The sequence below is a fragment of the Lygodium microphyllum genome, chromosome 1 (assembly GCF_053477565.2).
Source record: "Lygodium microphyllum isolate KBCC chromosome 1, Lygodium_microphyllum_v1.1.10, whole genome shotgun sequence".
NCBI lineage: Eukaryota > Viridiplantae > Streptophyta > Polypodiopsida > Schizaeales > Lygodiaceae > Lygodium > Lygodium microphyllum.
The window spans coordinates 36,844,071-36,869,048 of record NC_141135.1 but is presented as its reverse complement, the minus strand read 5'-3'; the positions used below and the strand labels follow the sequence as shown (position 1 = coordinate 36,869,048).

General features: G+C 42.6%; 1 protein-coding gene across 1 annotated transcript in view; it reads left to right on the top strand.

The window, feature by feature from the left end:
* Window positions 1–3,456: 3,456 nt before the first annotated feature.
* Window positions 3,457–24,978, top strand: part of LOC148041001 (GTPase Der (DUF707)) — a 44,542-nt gene continuing 23,020 nt past the window's right edge. The window contains exon 1 of the mRNA XM_087675508.1: window positions 3,457–3,990. Within this exon, the coding sequence (XP_087531634.1) occupies window positions 3,940–3,990 (51 nt within the window). The 5' untranslated portion in view covers window positions 3,457–3,939. The remainder of the gene's footprint in view (window positions 3,991–24,978) is intronic.

The window sequence follows — 24,978 nt, the reverse complement described above, 5'->3', positions numbered from 1 at the left end:
CAAATGCCTCACTCATGGAATTACTAGTTTGAGGCAACTCTAGTCTTAGAAGAGGGAGACATTTAAAGATCCACCACCAATTAGGAATATTGTTAGTGAGGGTACGTAAAATTGATACCAAGCTTGTAAATATTGATGCTAGGAGGAACTCCTTAACTTGCTTCAAGTATAAGGTTTATAGTATTTGTTCATACTTTTTGGACATCTCTTATCGACGTGTACATTGCCTCTTGCACGAGAAAGAAACACACCAAATAGGTGAACTATAACAATGCCTTAGTGATTGCATGATCACATAGAGAAAATACCAAAGTGGCACACATATGCATATGAGCATAAATTTTCAATGAAAACGCGATTTTCTATCAAGATTGGATCTTTAACCAAGTGCACAAAACACTAAGCAAATGGAAAAGTGTGGTGGCAAGGGGAAATTTAAAAAAAGGATGGACACAAGGTATCATAGTCAATTGTGCTCAAATTTAATATTATAGACACGATCAATTTTGTTATAGTCATTTTGAACAACTTATAAAGTACTATAAGTTTGAATGAATGGGATTCATTGTCATACAATAATCAACGTATTTGAAAATACTACATGCCAAATGGAAGTGTATATGAGGTCACATACTTTTCCTTTTAGTGTTGTTTTTTACTTAGACTAGACAAGAAACTCATTATTCCATGGCTATGGAATATGAATGGGTTAGAGCAGAAAAGGTGAAAGTGGGTGAAAACTAAACAAAATTGCTTGATAACACATTTATAGGTAACACTAAATGCATACTCAACATTTCATGGAAATATTTCGTAAATATCCCTCGATACAAATTTGTATATATTACCATGTTGAGGTATGGAGCTCTCACTCAATTTCTAGTAAAAAGGTGTGACCTTTATATGTGTACAACTCAGTATGTTTCTACATGTCCATGTCATATGGGAGATAATGGTGTTCAAAAAAGGAAGACTTACTATTGGAGTACTGTAAAGTTGATGTAGCTAGATAGAAGCGAAGTTCCATGAGCCATATTTAAGGTGTTTTGTGAGCATAGTAAGGTGTACATAACTCTCCATAAGAGAAGTACAAGGGAGAACTTGACCTTGTCTAGTTATGAATTTTGGAAGAGAGGTGGGAAGAATGTGCAAGGATTAAGAATAGCTCTATTGTTAAGCTTGGGTTAGAAGGTAGCCAAGGGAGGTGTGTATGGATTAGAGTAGCTATAATGTCTTTGTTGGTATATAACCTTCAAGCCAAGGAAAATGCATCATTGACTTCAAGTACTATTTGTATCGAAATAGGATAGTCCTCTTTATGCATAACCTTAATCTCAAACAGGGCACTTGGAAGTTGGTGTTGCTTTCATTGCCTTTATCTTGGAAGGGTTGACCTTCCTAAGGAGCTACCTATTTTGGTTCTATGATATTAGCCTCTCATCTTTGTCTTAGGGGCTTGTGTCACTAAGTACTTTGCATACTATGACAAAGAAAGGTAAGAGTCTCACAAGAAAGTTGAGGTTTGGTACTAAGCTAATGCTAAGCTTGAAAAAGATTGAAATTTTGGGAAATATGAATTCCAAAATATAGAGAACAGCTTGCAAAAAATATCGTGGAGATTGGAGTTTAGTGAAGCCCTTCTTGAGGTTGTGTATCATTGGGAGCATTGTGATACTATAGAAATTTAGCCAGAATGTCATTTTTTGTGAGTAGTGACAAAGACCTTCATATTGATCATATTGGGTTGAGTTGGAAGCTTCCTACATTTCAAGCATAGTAAAAATTAGGGATGAAATTCTAGCCCAATGGTTATTTCTTAGGAGTTTTTTCAGGTGACTAGGCTAATTTTGTAAGACTTAAATAGTCAAAAGCTAGCCCCTAGAAATTCTAGTCCAATGGTTGTTACTTTGGAGTTTTTTGAGGTGATGAGGCTAAAATTTTAAGGCTTAAATAGTCAAAAGCTAGCCTGTACATACTATGAGTTGGATATTTTGGCTAGAAAATACCCCAAAAATCAACAACATTTTGCCCCATTTCTAATCTCTTCATCTTTTAGCAACAAATTTTTTTTGTCCATCTATTTATGTTCAAGAAGTAATGGGGGTCCCTTAACTTGAACCTTGGTTTCAAACAATGCTTTTTCGCTGGGGGAGTGCTAGATGGGGTGGGGTTCTTACTAGAAGAAGAGAAAAATTCATCCACTTGTTTAAACTCGAGAAGTAGTGGGTCTCCCTTAATTGAAACCTTGGTTGGGCAAACAGTGCTTTTTGTTGGGAGACATGCTAGGTGGGATGGGGTTCTTACCAGAAGAAGAGAAAAATTCGTCCACATGTTTAGCTCGAGAGGTAGTGGGGGTTCCTTAATTTGAACCTTGGTTTCAAACATTACTTTTTGTTGGGGAAGGTGCTTGGTGGGATGGGGTTCTTACAAGAAGAAGGCAAAAATTCGTCCACATATTTAGGTTCAAGAAGTAGTGATTTGAACCTTGGTTTCAAATAGTGCTTTTTGTTGGGGGGAGGTGTTAGGTGGGATGGGTTTCCTACCAGAAGGAGACAAATATTTCATTGAGATATTTAGGCTTGAGAAGTAGTGGGGGTCCCTTAATCCCTTAATTTGAACCTTGGTTTCAAACAATGCTTTTTGCAAGGGGAGGTGCTAGGTGGGATGGGGTTCTTACTAGAAGAAGAGAAAAATTCATCCATTTATTGATGCTCAAGGAGTAACAAGGTCCCTTAATTAATTTAAACCTTGGTTCAAGTAACAAGAAGGAATCGAGGCTTCTTAGGCCGGTTACACATCGGACAAGAGGTGGAAAAAGAGACGTCCGTCGCAGTACGTATCAACAGATCATTGGATCCGATTTTCACGGTTAGCGGACACTTTAGGGGGATCTCCCCCATCCTGAAATTCGGGCGTGCCCAATGCACAAGAAGACAACACATTTATTCGAAAAGGGAACCACGCGATTGACAAGAATTGAAACCCCACCAATCCCCACACACATCGATCTTATTACCAATGGGCTAAGCCTCTTTTGGTGTTACTCTTGGGCGCAGTTTAGTGTGTAACCAAAGCAATGGGCAACTTGCTCATAACCTAGCCGTCCGAGGCTGTGTGTAACCATCCTTAGTTTAAACCTTGGTTTCAAACAGTGTGCGTTTGCGGGGGGCCATAAACCCGGGTATCAAAGAGTGCTTTTGCAGGGGGATAAACCCTGATTGCAAAGAGTGGGTTCTTGTTGGGGGAGGTGGTATGGGCAGGTGGGGAAGAGAAGAAGAGACATGTGTGCGCTTAGGGAAATAAGGGGGGCGATGGTTAGTTGACGGTGAATGTGGATTCTGGAATGTTTTGCCAACAGGCCAAAAGACAAAGGCAAAAGGGTGAAGAAAAGCGGTGTGTGGCACATGATGGACGGGGTCCATCATCATCTCAGTGGAGTTCGTGCACCAGCCGTGTGCGAAGAATGCAAAGAAGGCTGAAGCCTCTCTCTCTCTCTCTGTCTCTCACATTCTCTCTCTTGCGTAGTGTCACTAATAGACTACCATTACCACCCCCCTCGCACTCTACCTCCACTGCTTCTCCCTCCTCCCTCCTCCGTCAAACGCACACGCGCGCGCTCACACACACGCACCCCTTCGCCTTCCGCAAGCGAAGAAAGGATTAGGAAGGAAGACGAAGAAGACCTCCCCCCTCGCCCCCCAATTCATATCATGAGCCTCATTCATCTCGCCTCGACCTCGCAGCTTCATCAGCAGCAGCACCACGACATCCCGCAATTACCAATCATCTGGCAGCCGCACCCCCATCTTCACCTCCTTCTGCATCGCCATCTCCCCTCCTTCTTCATCCTCCCCCTCCTCCCTCCCCTTCATTCGGCCCTCGTCCACCCCCCTTGCAGCTCGCGCAGCTTCTCCTGCGGCAGCCATCCGTGATCCTGCCATGTCTCATCTTCGCTCCCCTCCCAACGGCCTGTCGCCCCGCAATCCCACGGTAAGATCTAATACCTCCATATCTCTTCCCCCAAATCACGAGCTGAAATTAATATTTTTCTGCTGCATTGTGTTAGTCTTCTATCCTCTAGCCCTTCTTTGTTTCTTCATACCGTTTGTCTCCACCCAACATGCTGAATTTGATCCGTTTTTCTCTTTCATGTTAGTCCTCCGGCTCTGCATTGCCCAATCACATAGCCTCCTTTTCTTCATACATTTTTCTGTAATCCATAGTTGAGCGCCCAATGTGTCGGTGCCATCGCATTTACTGATCTTCACTCAAGCCTTTTTTTGCATTAAAATTTCTTTTGTTTGGGAGGTTGTGTCTCCCGTTAAAAGAGAGTCTTTTCTTTGTTTTGAAGCATTGCACGCCTTTTCTGATCGTGAATTCATTTCAAACCAAATTCTTCTCCTTACTTCCCGTTTCCGCTCACTCATAATTATGTTTACAGAGATTAATTGAGCAATCCGGTAACATAAGTCTGGCCCTTTCAATCTGGAGCACAGACATGGGCGCTTGGTTTGGATCTGAATGCCTAGTGCTTCCAACTGCTCAGCAGGATTGAAATGCTGCGGTCAAAGTGACCGTGCCATTAGATCCAAAATGACCATGAAGTCTAACTGTGATTAGAACATAGTTTCTGGATTTTGATAAGTGCTTCAGGCACTCAGAAGTGGAGAATGAGCATCATGCCCTGCATGAGTGCTCAAATTTTGGACATTTAAGTTCCAACATCTACTTTGTTGGCGCTTCTGAAGGAGAGAACCATTTTTCCCAAGCTAGAGACAATAGGCCTCCACGTAACTGAAAGACATGTGTAATAGTACTTGTCGTACAGTGTATCTACATAATTTTGATCTCAATCCAGTTTCAAATCTTTTTGTCGTTCTGATGTGGATTGTTTGAGAAAGAAGATGCAAAAGTCTGAAGGTTGTGGTCTATAGTCTGCAAAAGACAAGGTCCTATTTATTCAGAGCAACTCCCAATTCAAGATGTCTGGTGCCGACAGGGAAGTGGCTTAGTATAATGTGCTATGCCTGGGAGTCGGTAATCCCAGATCAGTTAGTGGGACAGGGCTTCTGCTGACCAAGGCAAGCAGTTTATTAACAGAGTGTGGGTTAGGGACCTACGCATTCTGTAGATTATAGTGAGGCAAGGGGGATGACTCCTCATTGGAGGACTCTTGGCTGCCAATCATTCTTTTCTAGAAACTCACAAGCTGTGCGTTTCTGTTAGAGGACACTGAGGGCTTTGCACATAGTCCATGTTTCAGTTTAAAGAGTTGTTGATGGGTTGTAATTGCCCTGTGGTTTAGTGGTGAAAATGCAATCCTTGTCTTCTATCAGCCTTGTGTAAGTTGTGCATATGCCTGGCAACAGCATACAACTATCATTACCTACGGGAGCCAGCTGCAGCACTGGAAATGTCTGGTAGGTAAACAAGGTCACCAGCAAGCACATGGCAGCAGTATGTCGGGTGGACCTGCTGGTCAGTGGGCAGCAGGTCAGTCGGCCACACTAGGATTGTATACAAGTCCCCCTTACCCATTTGGAGCAGCCACACAGATGTGAACTCTTCCTCTCTCCTTGGCGATTTGAAAGCATGTGGACTGCATCCTATGTGTGGCAGGTGGCTGGTGTCTTGGCAAAGAATGGAGGTGTCCCAAGGTGCTGTTTTGGTGAGAACAGCAGAGCAGAAGGTCCTCCAGCCTTGTGCTAGTGCAGCGAAACTGTCAAGATTTGTAGATATTCTCTCTCTTGTATCTTGAATCCACCTACTTCATCTTTTTACAGCTATAAGACAGAGCTGGAGGCGCTTTCCTGCCTTTATTCCTTCTTATCTTCTCTGGTATGTGCATTTAAATGGTAGGCACCCAAAAACAAAACTTGTGATGGTGGAGTTAAGAGGCAAAGATGGCTGGACACCAAAATCTTGCTATCTTCTAAGGTATACAGAGTAGTGGCAATGGCACCATGACGGCTTTCTTTTGTCGATATTATGATATAGATTGAGACAACCTGCATGAAGGTGCCAGCTTTTCAAAGTCAAATGACTTTTTGGCATGGTTGACAATCTCCTAGCATTAGAGGGAGAGTTCATTGGTACCATACCATGTTGGGAACGGAGAGTGGACCATGGAGAGCACCTAGAGATTTAGGTCTTCCTTGCAATGATGGTGGCTTGATTTCAAGGTCACCAAGCATGCTTGGGGCACAGAGTTCAGCTCTCAAGTTGGTTTGAGAAGCCAGTTTTGCCTTGGTAGCCAACTTGGATGACCTAAGGGGGGTCATGAGTTCTCCCTTATCTGTCCTTATGTATCATGTATGCTTACTTATCACCAGTTTTTGTTCCTCATTCCTTGCCATAGGCAGGCCTAGCTTCTAGTGGGGAACTTATAATGGGTGTGGCTATTAGTGTGAGGAATATGAGTGCCACAATATTTCTTTGTTACCCAGAATCTGTTGGATCATTAATTTCCTTATGCTTGCAATTTGTTGGGGGCAAGGCAATGCTGGCCATTCTTTTATGCACTAGTAAGTTTTGGAGTGCGAATGGTGGGACTCAACATCATTGTGTCATAGAAGGGCCAACAAGCTCCCAATTCCAAGGTGGCATTGCCATTCATGATGGAAAGCTGCTCTAAACTTGGGTTAGAGAAGTGGCTACTAACTTCAACCCTTGTGCCAAAAGCAGTATGAAATTGTTTGTACTTACCAAATTTCTACTTGTTGGCATAGAGGTGATAGTTTGTCAACATTTTGTGGATAGCCATATTGACAGCTGTGGAGTCAAAGATACTATCTTCGTTAGAGTAGGCAATGAAATTGGCAAGTGTCTAGATAGAAGAGGTGAGTAGGTCCATGGCCATGAGAAGAATGCAAGGTTGGGGGTGAGTCTAGAGGAGGACATTTTTCCTAGAAGGTGGTTGCTTGGGGGAATTGTCCCGGCCATGAAGGGTGTTGCTGCAAGAAGATTAGGTGTATCTCAAAAAATAGAGACAACTAGACAAATGATAAGAAGACTTCCAAGGTGGGAGATAGTTGTGGAGATAGGAGTATCTTAGCCTTTAGGTGTGTGTTTGGTAGTTGGTGGTTGATGTATACTGATTTGCTGAATATTCTTCTTGATTTTGAAATGTTGAGTTATTGCTGAAGTGGGTTCCTCTTCCATCTTCCATATCTTCCTCTTGTGGTTTCTTTTCCTCCTTTGACCATTGCAAGGGTTGATTCTTGTTTGTTGGAGATGGGTGTGTCTTCCTTGAACCTTTGTTCTTCTTGAATAAGAAGGGCTTTGAGGTCTTCAAGTGAAGGAAATTTTTCCCTCATAGCAATGGAAGTGAGTGCATAGTCTTTCTTCACACCCTTGAAAATGACTTGTGAGCTCTCTTCCTCTTTGATGTTCTCACCCAATGTAGCTAGTTTAACCTCAATGTCTTTAATCTTCAACAAGTAATCGTGCATACTTTCATTTACGTTTTTAGTTGTTTCATTTAGCTTAGACTTCAAATGCATCACTCCAATGATGCTTTTACTCTCAAGCATTTTTGCTAAGATGTTCCACGTCTCTTTTGCACTTGTTGCATTTCAAATATACACAACCATACTATCACTTATGTTGATAGACAAGGAGTGGAAGGTGGTATAGGTTTTGTAGTGAACACATTTCACCATATGCATGTATGGGCTCATTGCTCAACAACTGGTGCTTATTCCGAGTGAACTCGGTTCATGTGCATGAGTAACACGAATAGTCTTCACGGTGTTGTTAGTGGAGTGGGCATGTCAACATGCTCACGGAGTTTGACTCTTTCCTTAGATGATTTCTTATTGAGTTTCCTCCATCACACTTGGAAGACTACCATTGAGTTGGTTCCATGCAAAGAACCATTGTTGAAGGTGCCCTATTGGATGAGCTAGGGACCTTATGGAGTGTCAATTGATTTTAGTGACCAAAGAAATGTAGAGGGAGTGACATCAAGCTCATTTATCAATCACTGAGCTAGGTTCTCCTATAACAAGCCATGCCATCTCATACCACCGGCCTGCGCCATCTTGATATGTGGACAAGATTGCATATGAGCTTAGAGTCTGTGTGGTGATCACATTAGTTGCACAATTGAACCTTTAGACTCTTAATCACCATAGCCTTTAGGCATGTTCACACCTAGTCACAAAATAAACCATGGTAAGTGGCCTATGGGTGCCCATCCTCGATTGCTGTCTAAGGATGTAAGAATTCTAGCTCTTTTGATGCTCTAGTTTCTCTCTCTTGAAAAGCATGGGAGTTCCCACTTGCGTGTGGACTATGGGTACTGAAATAAATTTAATATCAAGAACATGTCTTTCTTGCCACAATGTTGGGTGGGTTAGCTGCCACAATGGTCTTTAGCAGTTTGGACTTGGAGAGTCTGACTATAATTAGATTTCAGGCTTGGTTTGGAACTTGTGCATAAGATAGCTTTTGGATGTTGTTTGTGTTGGTTGTGTCTACCCTACCCTTGTGCAGAAGTCAATTACCTTACTTGAAGACGTGCACCCATATTAAAACAGGTTGATTTATATGGGCTGTAATGCTCACATATGAGTTGCTAAACATGGATGGACCTAAACACACAATTTGATGTATATTGAGATCTTATGGCTGATGCTGAAGCTATTTTGTTTTGTTACTTATTTGCAAACTTGAAACTTTGATAGCTACACCACACATGGAAGTTTATGGAGATGATTGCCAGACAATATGACCATGATGTCAAAATGATGCAATGTGTATGCAAAGGAACAAGATCAATAAGCATAGAGAAACCTCATAAACATAGAGTCCCCTTGTAGGGAATAGTCTTGTACAGTGAAACCAGCCTATAGATTTGATCTATAGGGAAGTAAACATAAACTTATAGCGCACACACTATTCAATTCAGGAAAAAAAATAAATGACACAAAGAACCTAAAAGATAGAGCATTCTTGCACAATAGATGACACCAAATAGGCCCTCAAAGTGAGTGCCGAACGCCCCTTATGGTATTTCTTTAATATTAAAGATGAGCCTTTACACGAACTACTTGTGACTCACCCATGTGATCAACGTGGCTGTCACAGACCAGCCTTTTTTTGCCGGTGATTCTTCGCATGCCTAGTTCTTCAATGGACTAGATTTGCTCCAACTACTATATCCTTAGTTTCTCTCACCAACTTACAAGCTTTGAATCTGTCTCAATTACGCACTCAAACTAGTGTGTCTTTAAGCATACAAAGCTGCAATCAGTGCAATGTTGACCAACATGACATTGAGAAATGCATCCATGGTCTCTCACTATTGTGACATTGCAATCAATGAGGAATTCATAGGAATTTTTGTCCTAGACCGATCCAATTCATGGAATGAGGCCTTAGCATTAATTGTCCACATAGAAGGAGAAGAAGATGAATGATGAATCATTGAATCATGCTAAGTGAATCAAGTTGATACAATAGAGCTGAAGCAATTAAGATGACTGCTCTATCGTGTATGATCAAGGGGCAACACTTGAAGGGAATTTGCATTGTAGAGGGAGCGAAACACGGTCCTTGGGGTAGTAGGGTGTAGAAGGTAGTGCTGAAGATGAAGGATAGTTGGTGAGGGAGTGAATTGCAGTCCTCTGAGGCCATCGTAATTGAGGAAGAAGATCACCATAGCAGAGCTGATGCATACTTTGGAAGGGAAGAAGGACAAGACAGCTTGCTAGATGAAGAAATCCAACCCTAGATGGAGCAAGAGCTGCAAAACACAGTCATTTGGCATAGCACGCGCCTGCCAGAGTCGATGCCGATACTAGGAAGGTGTTTCAACAGGAAAACACAGCCTAGATGCTAGCGTTTGATGGAGATGAAGGTTGCTAGGTGAAGGAGCCACTAGACTGCAAAATGTAGTGTGTGTACTGACACTAGGTAGGAAGAGACTATTGTCAAATAGAGAGAAGTCCTCCCAGACTGCAAACACAGCCATGTAGTTGATGCAAGGTGGAGAGGGACAGACTTATGATGAAGAAGAGCCTCCTAGACCACAAACAGAGCCTTGAAGTGGGGCTAGGTGGAGATGGAAGCCGACCATGAACTGTAATGTCCTGTTGAGGGGTGTGGACAGCAATTGAGGGGATGGAGAGAGGAGAAGAGAATATGGGAGAGAGTGGCAGAGTGTTAGAATGACTAATGAAGTGGGTGTATAATGAGGGAAGTTAGTGCTATATTTATAGGCATAGATTGCCTCGAGTGGTGTCCCAACTCTCTCGAGTGGCGCCTGTTGAAGTCTCTTGGGTGATACCTAGAAAGCTTTTTTGGGGCTGTAAATGGAAACCAAAATAGGAATGAAGGAGAAGAAATGTATTGTATGACTTGGTTTCTCAACACTACAATCTCCGAATTGGGATTGCTCCAAAAGCGAGAGAAGAAGAGAGGAAGAGAACCCCAAATAGCCAAGATCAAGTTTTCAAAAGAAAAACTAGTTGCTCCTTGATCAGATCACGTTTTTGATTAAGGGCTAATTAATGACGCGATCATTAATCATCAACCAGCTACTCCTTGATGAGATTACGTTTTTGATCAGGAATAACTAGTTGCTCCTTGATAAGATCATGTTTTTGATCAAGGGCTAATTAAATGAGAGTTGCTCATTGGATGAAACTTTAGCTCAAGGTTTGCTTAATAACTTAAGTGCCTTAAGTGAGCTGCTCACCGGGTGAATCTTTCAATGTAACTCAATTCTAAGGTGTGAATTTTTAACATAATGAAAGTTTCACGTTGTGTCTTGTTTCTTTTGCCTTGTCCTTGTACCACATAGGCTATACACTCATCCACTGCATGTCCTATGCCAAATCCTTCAGTGTTGGTGCAAAATAATTCATATATTCTTGGACTTCCACTAGTTCTTCAATGAAGTGGATAGGGACATACACTGGGAGGGTGCATGACAATTGGCACTAGAGGTCCAAGTATTTTAAAGGGATTAATTTGAGCTTATTATACGGCTATTGGGGGGGCCAATAGTACCAATTGTGGGGCAAGCGGAGATTGCCTAGCATAATTTGAGCCACGGTTAAACTATGAGTGGGCAAGGTTAGGGGTAGGGATCTTACATGACGCTCTGCAATATGTAGCTTCATGGCCAAATTGTACATAGGTAGTGCATGATCTAGAGTTACCAAAATTAGAGTTTATTTTATTTAAATTATTAAGTCCATTTCTCATTCCGGTAACATAGGGCCGGTAACATAGGGACACGAAAAAAGACTTTGAAATCAAAATTTGCACCTTAGATTTGATCATTTTTCACCCCTACTCCTTTTTGATACTTATGGCTTGCTCTTCCAAAACCAAAATACATATGCTATCCAACTTCCATAATCTGTCGGCAATGAGCAAATTGCTCTGCTTGAAGCCCCTTCATGAGAAGATCTATAGGATTATCATCTGTATGTACCTTAACAAGCTCAATGCTTTTGCTGTCAAGTACATCCTTGATAAAGTGATACTTCACCTGCATGTGCTTTGTCTTTGCATGAAAGTTGGGATTTCCTGCTAACATGATAGCACTCCAACTATCACAATGGAGGAGAGGTGTCTCAATAATGCCAAGCTCTCCCACGAAACGTGAAAGCCATAAAGCCTCCTTGTATGCCTCAGTGGCAGCCACATACTCTGCCTATATAGTAGACAATGCAACACACTTCTGCAGCCTGGAGATCCAAGAAATTGCTTCCCCTATGAAGGTGAATACCTACCCTGAAGTAGACTTCGTGCTGCAGTCAATATGACCAGTATAGTCTGCATTCGTGAAGCCAAAGACAGATGCCTTCTACTTTTCAAAGCAAATGCACAAATCCTATGTGTCCTTAAAATATCTCATGATACCTTTCACTGCTTCCCAATGCTTTTTACCAGGATGTGCCATGTACTTGCTAACTACTCCACCGCAAATACTATGTTAGGACGTGTAACAACCATAGCATACATTGCTACCCACAACTAAAGCATACGGGATCTTGGCCATTTTAGCCTTTTCATCATCAGATGTAGGGCCGCCCTCTACATTGAGTTTCACATATGGAGGCAATGGTACGCCAATCGCTTTTCTCTCCTCCGTATTAAAATGTTGCAAAATCTTGGATACATACTCCTGTTGTGACTGATAAAGAAGACCTTTCGATCTGTTCCTGAGTATACCCATGCCAAGAATATGATTTGCTTTACCAGGATCCTTTATATCAAAGTTGCTATGTAGGTGCTACTTTAATGTATCATCCCTACCACCAATCAACATGTCGTCTGCATACAAAATTAGTATAATAAGGTTGCCATTTGCCGCCTTATTGGTATACAAGTAGTTACTGGACTTCTCTTAAATCCTTGAGATTACATGTATCAAACTTATGATACCATTCTCGTGGTGCTTGTTTTAGCCCATATAAGCACATCGGATTGACTTTGATGAGATCTTTTCTCCTATAGTCAAAATGACTACTTTGTGAACCAAATTAGACTTGGTTCCATGTGAGGATATGTGTAACGACCTACCTTCATCGGGTAGGATGGTAAATAACCTGATTAAGCACTATTTACAGCAATTAACAAATTCACAAAAGTGAAATGCACACTTAATCATATAATCTTGGACATTGAACACCCTGTTGGCCCTAAAACTGGTGGCCCTTTCGGTATTTATTTAACTTAATTGAAGAAGAAGTTGATGTACAATGGGATTCTCCCAATCCCTTTCGGTATTCCAACTTCCCTTGCTATCCAATTCAATCTGATTTGCCCCTTGATTCGGGCAGCCAATTGGCCTTCACTTGCTTTGATGGAGATGGAAAATGCCCCAAGTTCATTGATTTGATGGTCCCTCCACTTGAATTTGACTAAAAAGCAGCTTCAGCCCTGTTGGATGCAAGTCTTGGAGCTTCCAATTTTTGGCACACTTCTCGAGGTTGCTGTTAAACCCTAATTTCTACGCAGATTAGGGTTTATAGTAGAGAAATCTGAAATTCATCAGCCTCTGGTGATCTGAATGCTGTAATCTTCGGAGCAAGGTTGTAGAAAGGTTGAGAGATGCGAGAGAATGCTGAGGAGAGAGAAAATTCAGACTTTTCTTGTAAAGGACTAAAGAAAATCTGTCATTTACTGTTGTTGCCCTATCTCAACAGCTTGCAGATGCAAAGAACTAAAGAAAACTAGTCATTTACTGTTGTTGCCCTATCTCAACAGTTTGTAGATGTTGTTACTTGCTATTGATTGGTCTTCTCCTGCCCTTGGCCGTCTCAGAAGGTCTTCCAAAGACTGCAAATCACACCAATAGCATCTTCTCCCTCTCTCTTGTAGGTTGAATACACTAAAAATGTCGCTCTCCTGCCTCTAAAGACGTTTTTCAGTCTTGCATGGGCAATTTTGACAAGTGGCAGTCTTTCCAAATGGTTTTTTCAACATTATTCATAATTAATTATTAATTATCAGTCCTTAAATACTGTAAATTAATTTAGTAATTATTTTAGTGTCCTGAAAATCAATTTGAGTAGCCAATAATTAAATTGGCTAGGCAACTTCCATTCTCGAGTGTCTCTGTGCCATCTTTGATCATCAGACTAGCGTCAGGTACCATTAAATGCCACTTCTCTAGTATCACCAATTGACACTTATGGCCAAATGAATGACCTAGGCCAATAACTGGTACCAGATACTACCAAATACTTGTGCGGCATAACTTGTAGTAATGTTTTCCTTTGACATTCCGTGATTTCCTTGGGTCCGGGGCTCGTAAATTTACTCTAACCCTAGTTACACCTCACATGTGCAACATTTACTTAACCATGTTTTAAAAATTAATTCCCTCCTTTGGCAACAAGCCGTGCTTTGTACTTTAGCGAGGAACCAGAGGTGAGCTTCATCTTATAAACCCATTTTCATGGTAGGATTTTTTGTCCCTCAGGCAAATGCACCAAATGCCAAGTATCATTTTTCTTTAGAGATTCCATCTCTAATAGCATAGCTTTATGCCATTTCTTGCTGTCCTCTTTATCCATTGCTTCCTTGAAGCATGATGGTTCACCACTATCTGTCAACATGACATAATCAGCAATATAATTTGCACCAGGAATAAACCGGTTTGGCTGTTTGGTATTTTTGGTCGACCTATGGACCTAATGATTAGTGTTTGCTAGATGTTTAGCTTGCAAATTTGCATCAACAACTAGTTGTTCAAAAGGTTCAGCATGCTATCGTGCCTGTTCCAATTGTTCCAATGGTACAATTTCTTGTTGAAACAAGGATATATCACGGGTAACTTCTTGGTGATCAATTTCAACATTATTTCTTGTATTTATAGGGTCATTTACAGCATGTATTTGCTGCTGTACAATGGGCACTCTTTGCTGTGCTATAGGCATTTCTTCTCGAAACACAATTCTTTGCATGCGATCTTCTTGGAAGAGTACATCATTGTTGCATACAAATTTCCTTGTTTCGGGATCTTGTAACTTATGCCCCATTTCTCCCTCATCACCATATCCTAGATAAATGCATTTACAAACTTTGGCTTTAATTTGCTACATTGTTCTTTGCGTATGTGCACAAATGCCTCGCAGCCAAACACTCTTAATTGTGTATGCGAAGGTGGCTTGTTTGATCGCACTTCTTCTTGAGGGACTCTCTCCCCCAAAGACTTGTTTGGTGACTAATTTATCAAGTATATAGTTGTTATAACAGCCTTTGCTCAAAATCCATGAGATAATGCGACATAAGACAGCATTGTATGGACCTTCTTCTGAATAGTCCTATTCATAAGCTCTGTGATACCATTTTGGGGCGGATTATAAGGGGCAATGAGCTCCCTTTTTATCCCTTTGTTGTCACAAAAGGCTTGAAAGGCTTTAGACACATATTCCCCACCATTGTCAGAGTGAAGTTACTTTAATGTCTTGTTGGTTATATTTTCAGCAAAGTGCTAGGAAATTTTTAAACTTATACAAAGCCTTGTTTTTTCCACGGATTGGATAAACGCATACTTTGCGTGTGGCATCATCAACAAAAGCAATAAAATATTTCTTCTCCCCTAGAGACAACCCTGCCATCTATATATGTGAATGTACCAATTCTAAGGGTGAAGATTGTAATGAAAGAGACTTTTTATGTGATGTTTGAGGATGCTTGCAAAAAATACAATGATCACAATGGTCAAAATCAGCTTGCCAAAAATACAGTGATCACAATGGTCAAAATCAATATATCTCAAACACGGCAAATAACCCAAACGAGAAAGCACTTTCATTCGACTCATGTGCCCCAACCGGCTATGCCAGAAACACATACTTGGCCACACACTTGGCTGCTTGGTTACGGCGACAACATGATCACACATGCTAGATACATGTAATGGATATAGAGTATCACTTTTAGAGCCTTTAGCAACAATCCTAGAGCCCTTATATATCTTCCATTTGCTATTCCCAAAAGTGGTATGATAGCCTTCATCATCTAGCTGCCTTGTGCTTATCAAGCTCTTCTTGAGCCGAGGTATATGCCTCACATTATGAAAAGTGAACACTGATTTAGGCTGAAATGCCAACTGCACACTGTCAATCCCTGCAATGTCACATGCATAATTATCCCCCAAGTGGAAAACACCATGTCTACCACTACTATAGTCAGAGAGCCACTCACAGTGTGGTGTTACATGGAATGAAGCACCTGAATCAAGAATCCAGGTGTGCATGTCATCATTAGAATTTGCAATCAATGAGTGTGCACTAAAAGAAGAAGCAAAGAGTACATCACTGCCATTGTCACTCTCGTGACTGACTACATTGACTTTCTTTATCTTCACACTGCTCTTCTTTGCATGTTGACTGTTCTTTTTCTCATCTTTGTTATCATTAGTGTTTTTGCCTTTGCTCTTTTGTTTCTTCCATTTAAAGCAACCTTGCTTGAATTGTCTTTTCTTGCCACAATGATGGCACTTCACATTTTTACCACGAGACTTGCTGCGTGCTTTGTTGTCAGAGTTGCTCTTTTGCTGGGATCTACCTCTAGTATGCAGTGCATTGGAAGACTTGTTTGCTGAAATATTTTGCCTATTGAGCTCCTCCACGAGTAAATAGCTCTCCACATCTGAATATAATAGCATAGCATTAAAGTTGCTCATTGCTGTCCTAAAAGTGTCCCAACTTTTAGGCAAAGTACATAGCAAAAAGGTTGCCTTGAACTCCTCATCAGCGTGAAATTCCAAAGCAATCGGCTGGCTGAAAATAGGGTTTAACTCATTCAAATGTATAGACATGGTTGTACCTTGATACAAAGGTCCATCATTTTTTAAATCCAATAAACCTTGCTGGCTGTACTTTTTTGAGCATATAACTCAAGTTGTTGCCACATATCATAAGCAGATTTCAAATTTCTCTATGTTGAAGAGCAAAGTGTTTGATATTAAAAGCTCTATGGTAGAGCGTGCAAGCTCATCTAACTCATCCCACTCATTTGGATCCATGGTTGTTGTTTTTTTCCCTTTGTTTTTAGAGGCTTCACCTGTTTCTTCTGCACCAAGCTTCTGCCATATAGCAAAGTTGTGTGCATCCTCAAGCTTCTTATTGTGCAAAAGATTGTTGCTATCACGGCTGGCAGCCCTGATTTGCAGCTCAAAAGTGACTCAAAAGTCAACAAATGTGAGTCCAACTGTCACACAAATGACCAATGTACCAAGCAAGTACCAACCAACAATGAAAATTCAACTAATTGCAGAAATTTCAGATCTGCAAATAAATTTTCAGAGATATGAAATGTGTGCTACAGCACACCATAAGCAATTACAGCCATATCACGGGCTAATACATCAATTTCATGAGAAAGCCCCAAATTTTAGCTGCAAATTTTATTGCAAATGCATCCACAGGCACAAATTTGACTACCATGGTCAAAAACCCCGAAATTTCTCTACTCAAACTGCGCTCAAATGACATCAAACATTACTCCCTGAATGGATTGTACAAGCCAATTTTGCCAAAATTTCACAAAGTTTGCAAAAGCCCCAAATTTGTCCGGGGTCATATGTGCTTAATTTGCATAGAAATTGCATTGCAAGTACATACCAAGACCAAATTTGACCCAAACTTTGCAAATTTTGCAAAAGCCCCAAATTGTACGGAGTCCAATGTGTCAAAATTTCAAGAATTGTACCTACTCATTGCAATTTCTGCACGTACGTGAGAAGCCCCAATTTCTGAGACCCGAGAGTGTGCGAGAATCTACAAATTTTACTTAGTCAAGTAAAATCTTCATGCAAATGTGAAAATCCCAAAATTTTGGGAGTAGATGCGTGTCCAATCTTTGATATTTGTAGAGCTATGCTTATACACGTGTAATAGTCCGCAGAGCACCAAGGAAAGGATAAGAAAAAGAAAAAAAATCGTTAGAAAAAAATTGACTTGTTGGTAGGTTGGGCAGCACGTGACTTGTGTGTCTCTTGCCTACATGTCGCTTGTCCGCATCGCCGGCTCCTTTTGTGCCTCTTGTACCGATGCCGCTTGCTTGCGCCTGCTTGACACTTGTGTTGCCTAACTTGCTTGTTGCGTCTTGGCGTGTGCTTGCGCCACTTGAATCGCCTGTCGTGTGTCTGTCGTGGTCTGCCTTCGCGCAGACCGCAACCTGCTCCTGAATGTTGAACAATCTTGTGACTTGTTGTGTCATAGCTTGGACAAGCTTCGGAAGCTCGATCGGGATGGTCTTTAATTCTGATACTAGTTTGTGGTGGCCTACACGTAGTAAAGGTTCAATGTTTAGCAATGGCAATGGCGGAGAGAGAGAGAGAGAGAGAGAGAGAGAGAGAGAGAGAGAGAGAGAGAGAGAGAGAGAGAGAGAGAGAGAGAGAGAGTATTAACGTCTCTAAAAGGCCAATGTGGCCTATGAGACCAAAGCAGTACATACAATGATGGTGTGTTTCTCATCTGGAACGAGAAAAAAGATGAAAAACATGCCTATAAGACTGAAAAAGAAATGAAATAGTGTCCTATAAAAGGGAAACATGTCAGTGATCTGAAAGTGAGAGTAGAGTAAGGAAAACTCTCCATTAATGATATGTCTGTTCTCTAGGGAGGTGTATCTCTGCATGGCTGAGGCGTCTCGGTATCTGTCTCCTATGGCGCTCAATGATGGCTTTAATTTGTCTGTGGTGTGGATGTCTAGGCCTTCGTCCGGGTGGACGTGGGCGCCTAGACCGGCTAAGTGCCACTGCTCTATCCAAAGGGACACCTACAGAAGATGAGGTCCAATGATGATGTTCTCTTGTAGGCTATGTGGCAGTAGTAGTGGTATCTGCCATACTCTGTCGTGTATCAATGAAAAAGTCAGTGATTGCTCTCTGTCTATGTGAGCCGAGCTGTGGGGGCCTCCTACTCCGTAGAATTGTTGCTCTGCGCCTTTGGAGCTCCAAGAGGAAAAATCCCAAGCATCTCTGATCCTCAAATTGCATGATCCGCCGTCTCAGGGGTCCAAAACCCTCTCGAAACAGACAGTGGTATCTACCTCGTATGTCATAATATACAGTGCATCGGCAGATGTAGTGTTCCTCTGTCTCTGGCTCTTTGTCGTATAGTGGGCATATGCGTTCTTCTGTCTGTATACCCTCCCATCTGCCTGTCTCAATCCTCAGGTGGTGGGATGAGGTGCGGATCTGACGAATAACTGTGCGTAGTCCATGAGGCAGCTGTGTGTCCATGTAATTGGGTCGGGTGATGAAACCATCCTCAGATACCTGAAGGAAGTGGGTCTAGTAGTGTGCCATCCTCGTGCCATGGGGGAGGGGGGTCGGGGATCTAGGTCTTCTCCGTATCTAACTTCAGTATGTCTGCTTTGATCACATGGTTTAGCTCTGATCGGCTTAGGTCAAGTGTAGGGCAATCCGGGCTATAGTCAAAGGGGGGTAGTCTGTCAATCTGCAGCCCATGTAGACTCATCCATGTACTTATCTGAGCATACCAACAGTGTCTGTCATCATCTGTTGCTAGTTGTCTAGAAGAGGCCAGGGCTAGCCGTGGGTATCTATCTTGGGGGAGCTTCCATAGTCTATGTATGAAAGTCACTGCCTGGACCAAGGCCTCAGCCACCATGGGTGATGCTTCCAACTCAGCTCTGATAATCTCATGTGGGGTCGAGCTCTTCGCTCGTATCATGCATGAGATCATCATGACCAGTGGTCTTTCTATATGCTCCCATCCGTCATAGTATTCCTTCTCTGGTCCATCGTGGTCTCCCAAAGGCTGTCTCCTCGTGTGAAAGAGACTCGGACCCCAAATAGCTGCCCCATATAGGAGTGTGGGTGTAACTAGGGTGTCAAAAAGCCACAGTTTGGTGCACGGCTCATGAAATTGTATGTGAGCACATTGCCTCTCCAATGCACCTAAGGCTGCATATGCTTTTGCCAAACGAGCCTCTGATGTCTCTCTCCAAGAGAACTGTGGTCCCTTCAATGTGACCCCCAAATAAACATACTGCCTAACCATCTCCACTGGCTCTCCGTCAAAAGTAAACTGGTGCTCAGCTCTTGTCACCCAAGCAGCTGAAGTGTTAAATACCATAACTTTAGTTTTCCCAAGGTTCACCTTAAGATCTCTATCTCTGCAAAAAGCTGATAATGCATCCAAGTGTCTATTTAGTCCCTTAGGTGAGTCAGATATAAGTACAATATCATTGGCATAAAGCAGTAATGGTATTAGCACTCCAGCTAGGCTGGCTCCGGCCCCACCAGTCCTATCCACATATTCTGAAATTTCATCTATATACAGCCCAAAAAGTGTCGGTGAAAGTGGACAGCCTTGTTTCACCCCAATGGTGCTATTGACTGTATCTGAGATGCCCTCAGGTGTTCGTACTCTGCTTGTCACTGTCTCATACAGGGCATAGATACTCCACTGTATCTCTACGAGCAGATCAATGTTTTGCATTCTTCTCATGAGTCTAGCACGTGGCACTGTGTCAAAGGCCTTGCAAAAGTCCACAAAACAGCAATAGATCTTTTTCTTGAATGCCTTGCCTTCTTCAATGATTGCCCTCAACGTAAAGATATGGTCTAGAGTTGTATATCCCCTCCTGAAGCCAGCCCGGCCTTTTGACCTCAGGCCATGCATCTCGGCCCATTCACTCAATGCTTGCTCCACGATAGAGCCATATATCTTGGCCAGCATGTGTCCAATCATGATAGTTCGGTAGTTACTAGGTAGCGTGGGGTTTCCACTCTTAAAGAGCGGCACAATAATATGGTCTGACCAACAGGTTGGAAATCCTTCACAAACTGCCCTATTAAAGATGTGAGCCAGCGTTGGTGCCAGAATATCACAGGCATGCGTGAAGTGTTCAGCCACTAAACCCTCATGGTCTTGGGCTTTTCCATTTTTCAGTTTCCATATGGCATTCCTCACTTTTTTTTCTGTGAAAAATCTGCAATTTGCTGGTCTTGAGGTTGAGGAGAGTGGCATAGGCTCTTGGCCAGGAATATCATAGAGTGTGCAAGCATATCCATGCCAATCATCCGGTCTAGTAATTTGTAGGGGTGGCTGGTTCACGTGCATCTTTTTCCATGCTCTCTTGCTGTCCTGCCCCAAGAACATGGAATACATTTCTGTTTCTAGTTTGCTCAGGTATTCCCGCTTCTTTTTGCGTACCAACCGTCTGAAGAGTGTTCGAGCATGCTTATGTGTACATATGCCAAGTGTCATCTCTCGCTGAAAACGTGCTCGTGTCTCTCTGCACTCATCATCATACCAGCCATTCTGTGGGCCATTACCTCGTGGAGGTTTATCTGACGGTGTAGTGTGTGGGAAAGCGTATGCTGCTGAAGTGTGTATTATCTCGGCTAACTGTCCTGTAAACTCATCCAAAGAGGCCTGTGTGTCTTGCTCCCTCAATGCATCTCGCACAGTAATGCTGTATATGTGTGAGGTCACTTCCACAAAATCATAGCGTGGTAATTTTGGTATGTGTGACTGTGCTTCGTGTATATGCCCATATTGCATTGTGAAGGCTAGAATAGCACGGTCTACTAACTAATCCAATTGGTTTGTCTGAGATTTCAAAACTTTTTATGTCAGGTAGTAAGCTGGGTGATCCAATCGAATAGTCCACTATGCTTGACCCTTTCTTGTTATTCCAACATGTGAAGCCATTAGATCTTGGCCACTGTGGTAGCCCGTTAAGGATGGCCAAACCACGTGTACTTCCCAGTGCCAGTAGGTGTGTTCCATATTTTGTTATCTCTCTATCTTGGGCTGATCTAAGTAATCCCACTTCATCTAATGCAATATCTCTGAACATCTCATCACTAGTGTCAAAGAAAGCAGATTGGTTGTTTCCTGTGCGTGCATTAAAGTCTCCTGCTAGTTGAACATCCCCAATTCTCATGTATCCCATTATGTCCTCATATAGTGGTGTATACGGGGATGCCTCTTTAGGGGCAAACTTAGAGTATGCAGGGGGAAAATAGCATATGGCAATATACATGTCTCGAGTTCTGCTTGTACGTAACTTGATCCACATGTATCTTGCCTCTACATCTCTATGTACCACTTGGATTATATCTCGGAGCTCTTCTCTAAATAGAATTGCCACACCTCCTGATCCCCTCGTCCCTTCAGGCCGTCTAGACTGAGGGCGATATACACTTTCCCATCTATATCCATATACATCAGGTAAACGGCTGTCTTTACATTGATGTGTCTCAGTATACATAGCAATGTCTATACCTTTGAAAGTATCCTCAAAATAACCTACATCTGTCTTAAGGGAGCCATTGCAATTCCACAGTGTGAACTTCGGGGTCTCATAGGCCGCGCACCGTCATGCCGTCCTTTTCTCTGTGATGATGACTCTTCCATCTTTGTATACAGCCCATTTACCTGCTTTCCGTTCCTCTAGAACACGTGGCATATTTTCCCTCTTGTGGGCTAACTGGGCTGGGGTGAGGTCTTCATCTAGGTAGATCTTTTCTCCTTTGAGAGCGATCCTCTTGGAGAGGAAGGCTCTCTTCTTGTCAAGGTCTCCAAACTTCAAGATGAGGACTTTTGTTTTTGTGTCAGCTTTCCCGACTCGCCAAGCCCCAATGATGGGTACATTTGTAGCTCCGATTTTGGTGGCAAGAGCTGTAGCATCTTCAATTGGGGAGCTTTTCTCATCTAGTCCAACCACTCTTACGTGGAGTGTGCGTGCCTGTCTTTTTGCCTCTTCTTCCAAGGTGGCATTCATGGCTTCCACTTTGTTGCCATGCATTCCTTTGTTCTTTTTTGCCATATCTATCCATTTTGCATTTTCTTTGACGGTATTCTCAACATTCTCCATTTTCTTTTGGGTGCCTTCCACCACACTTGCATAGGTGTGCATGTCCTTTTTTAAAAGATCCATTTCTTTTTGTAGTTCCAGTCTGGTTTGTGGTTCCTTTTGTGCGTCCAGTTTCTTTTTGCATTCCTCTAGTTCTTCTTGTAGATTAGAGATCAATGAGTCTTTCTCTGCCATGCATGCATCCAATGTTTGTTGCATCTCCTTTTTTAGTTCTTCCATCATTTCAGCTCGAACTCGCTCTTGTATGTCCTTTTCCATTTCCTTCCTCATGGTACGTATTTCAGCACGGAGTATGGTCAACACCTCCTCATATAGTGTTTCATTAATTTTGCGGGATGTCTTTCCATATCTACTCGACCTTGGAGAGACATTCCAATCTCGGGTTTTATGCCCATAGGTTTTGTATCTCGTGTTCTTTGGCGGTGTATGAAACATTGTCTCCATGGTTGGTTTTGTGATTCCTTCATTGCTTCCATCGTAATTATAGTATGCGCTATAGCATAAAACTGTTTACAGTCTGAGTAGAGTAGTAAACCAGTGACAAACTATCACTCTAGCATGAACTAGAGACAGTATATCATAGACTGTCAATGTGACTGCATCATAAGATATGACTGTAACATGAAATGTTAATGTGCGTCAGTCTGAAATCACGCAGGTTTCCAGTCCACACAGCATGCAAGGTTCACATCAGTCTGAGTACATCTGCAATCTCAGTGCATTCACAATGTCTGCATTCATGTCAGTCTGAGAGAGTGTCTGCAATTTGAGAGAGTGTATGCATACGTCATTGCTGCCACAGTACATTCACAGTGTCTGCATTCATGTCAGTTTGCATTCGTGTCAGTCTGAGAGAGTGTTTGCAATCTGAGAGAGTGTTTGCATTCGTCACTGCTGCCACAGTACATTCACAGTCCCTGCATTTATGTCAGTCTGAGAGAGTATCTGCAATCTGAGAGAGTGTCTGCATTCGTCACTGCTGCCACAGCATTCATTCGTCGCTGCTGCCACAGTCCGTTCGTCACAGTGCATTCGTCAAACTACATTCGTCAGACTTCATTCGTCAGAGTACACTGCTCTGCCAGATACGTGTGCTGGTGTCACGTCTGTCTTGTCTGCATCCGGCTCGTCACGCCTGTTGTGTCATCATCCGTCCGTCGTGCCTGTCATACCAGGGTCACGCAGCTCATGGTCCCGTCATGCTCGTCACACCCGCCAGTGTCACGCCCATCACACCTGCCAGCGTCACGCCTGTCGCGCCAGTTCCCCGTCGCGTCAGCTCCTCGTCACGCCAGGTGATAGCTCCCCGTCAGAGACCCGCCAGCGACCCGTCAGCGACCATATGCCAGAGAGACCCGTCAGCTCCTCGTCACGCCAGGCGCCAGCTCCCCGTCGCGTCAGTCTTACTGAGAGAGAGAGAGAGAGAGAGAGAGAGAGAGAGAGAGAGAGAGAGAGAGAGAGAGAGAGAGAGAGAGAGAGAGAGAGAGAGAGAGAGAGAGAGAGAGAGAGAGGTAGTAGTAGAGTAAGAGAAAGTGATGTGCACGATGTGGGGGTACAAAAAGTTGTACCACTCTTAGATTTTTGTAATAGTTATATGTAAAGTACTAAAGTACAAGTGCTAAGGGTGTATTAACACCCGAGCACACGTATAAAAGGCATGGTAGCCCTTTATTCCCAACATCAATTGTTCCCCATTCCTTGTTCTTGGTAGCTATGCATAGAATCCTCCAAGAGCTAATTCGAAGAGGGGATTAGAACAATATAATGAACTCGCATCCTCAAAAGCCGAATCAAGCCAAACAATCTCTTGTATGGCCTAGGTAAGCATTAAATACATTGGCTGTGACAATTGCATCAATGGTGAGAATGTTGCTACCAAGTCAATTAGAAATCAACACACAAGGAAATAAATCACAAAGACAAAGAATGCCTAGGGAGTAGTGACAACCACATTCACACTCAACCAAGGAAGGTAAAATAGAATGCTCAACACCAGAACACAAAAGCACTAGCATGATAAATCGTATGTGAACTTCCATAAGAGAGCTATGTGGCATGCGAATAAGGCACCTTGAAGCCTTCAAGACCGATGCTAGGAGCCAATTACTTGATTTGCAAATTGAAGTGTGAAGGCAAGGAGGCCACTTGCTCTTCCAACCCTAAATCAAAATACCCCCAAGCATGGCCATATAGGGGGCAGGGAATGCAATGGTGGGGAATAACAAATAACATAATCTTGTTGGGTGTAAAGTCCCTTCGTCTCTGCGTAAATAGTCTTATGGGTGTGAACACACCCTCAATGTACCCTAACATATAAATACATTCTTTTATTCTTTGTGTACCATCACGATCTGGTACACCTATCTCTGTGTTCACTCTCTCTAACTCTCAGCTTTGCAGCTCGCGCCTTGATCTCGCACTCAAATGCACACTCTCTCCCCTTCAAACTGGTATTAGAGCACATAGTGCATGCTTCTCGATCTCAAAGGTAGCTCGTGAACAGCTCGGGGCAGAAGAAGGTCAGTCGAGCACCACTCAAGGTGATTGGTAGCTGCTGAGTGTGCTCTGATGAGGATTCGCGCGTGCAAGCACAAAGTTCAGATTTGTGCATATTTATGCCCAAAAATTTGGGGCTCTTCAGATTGA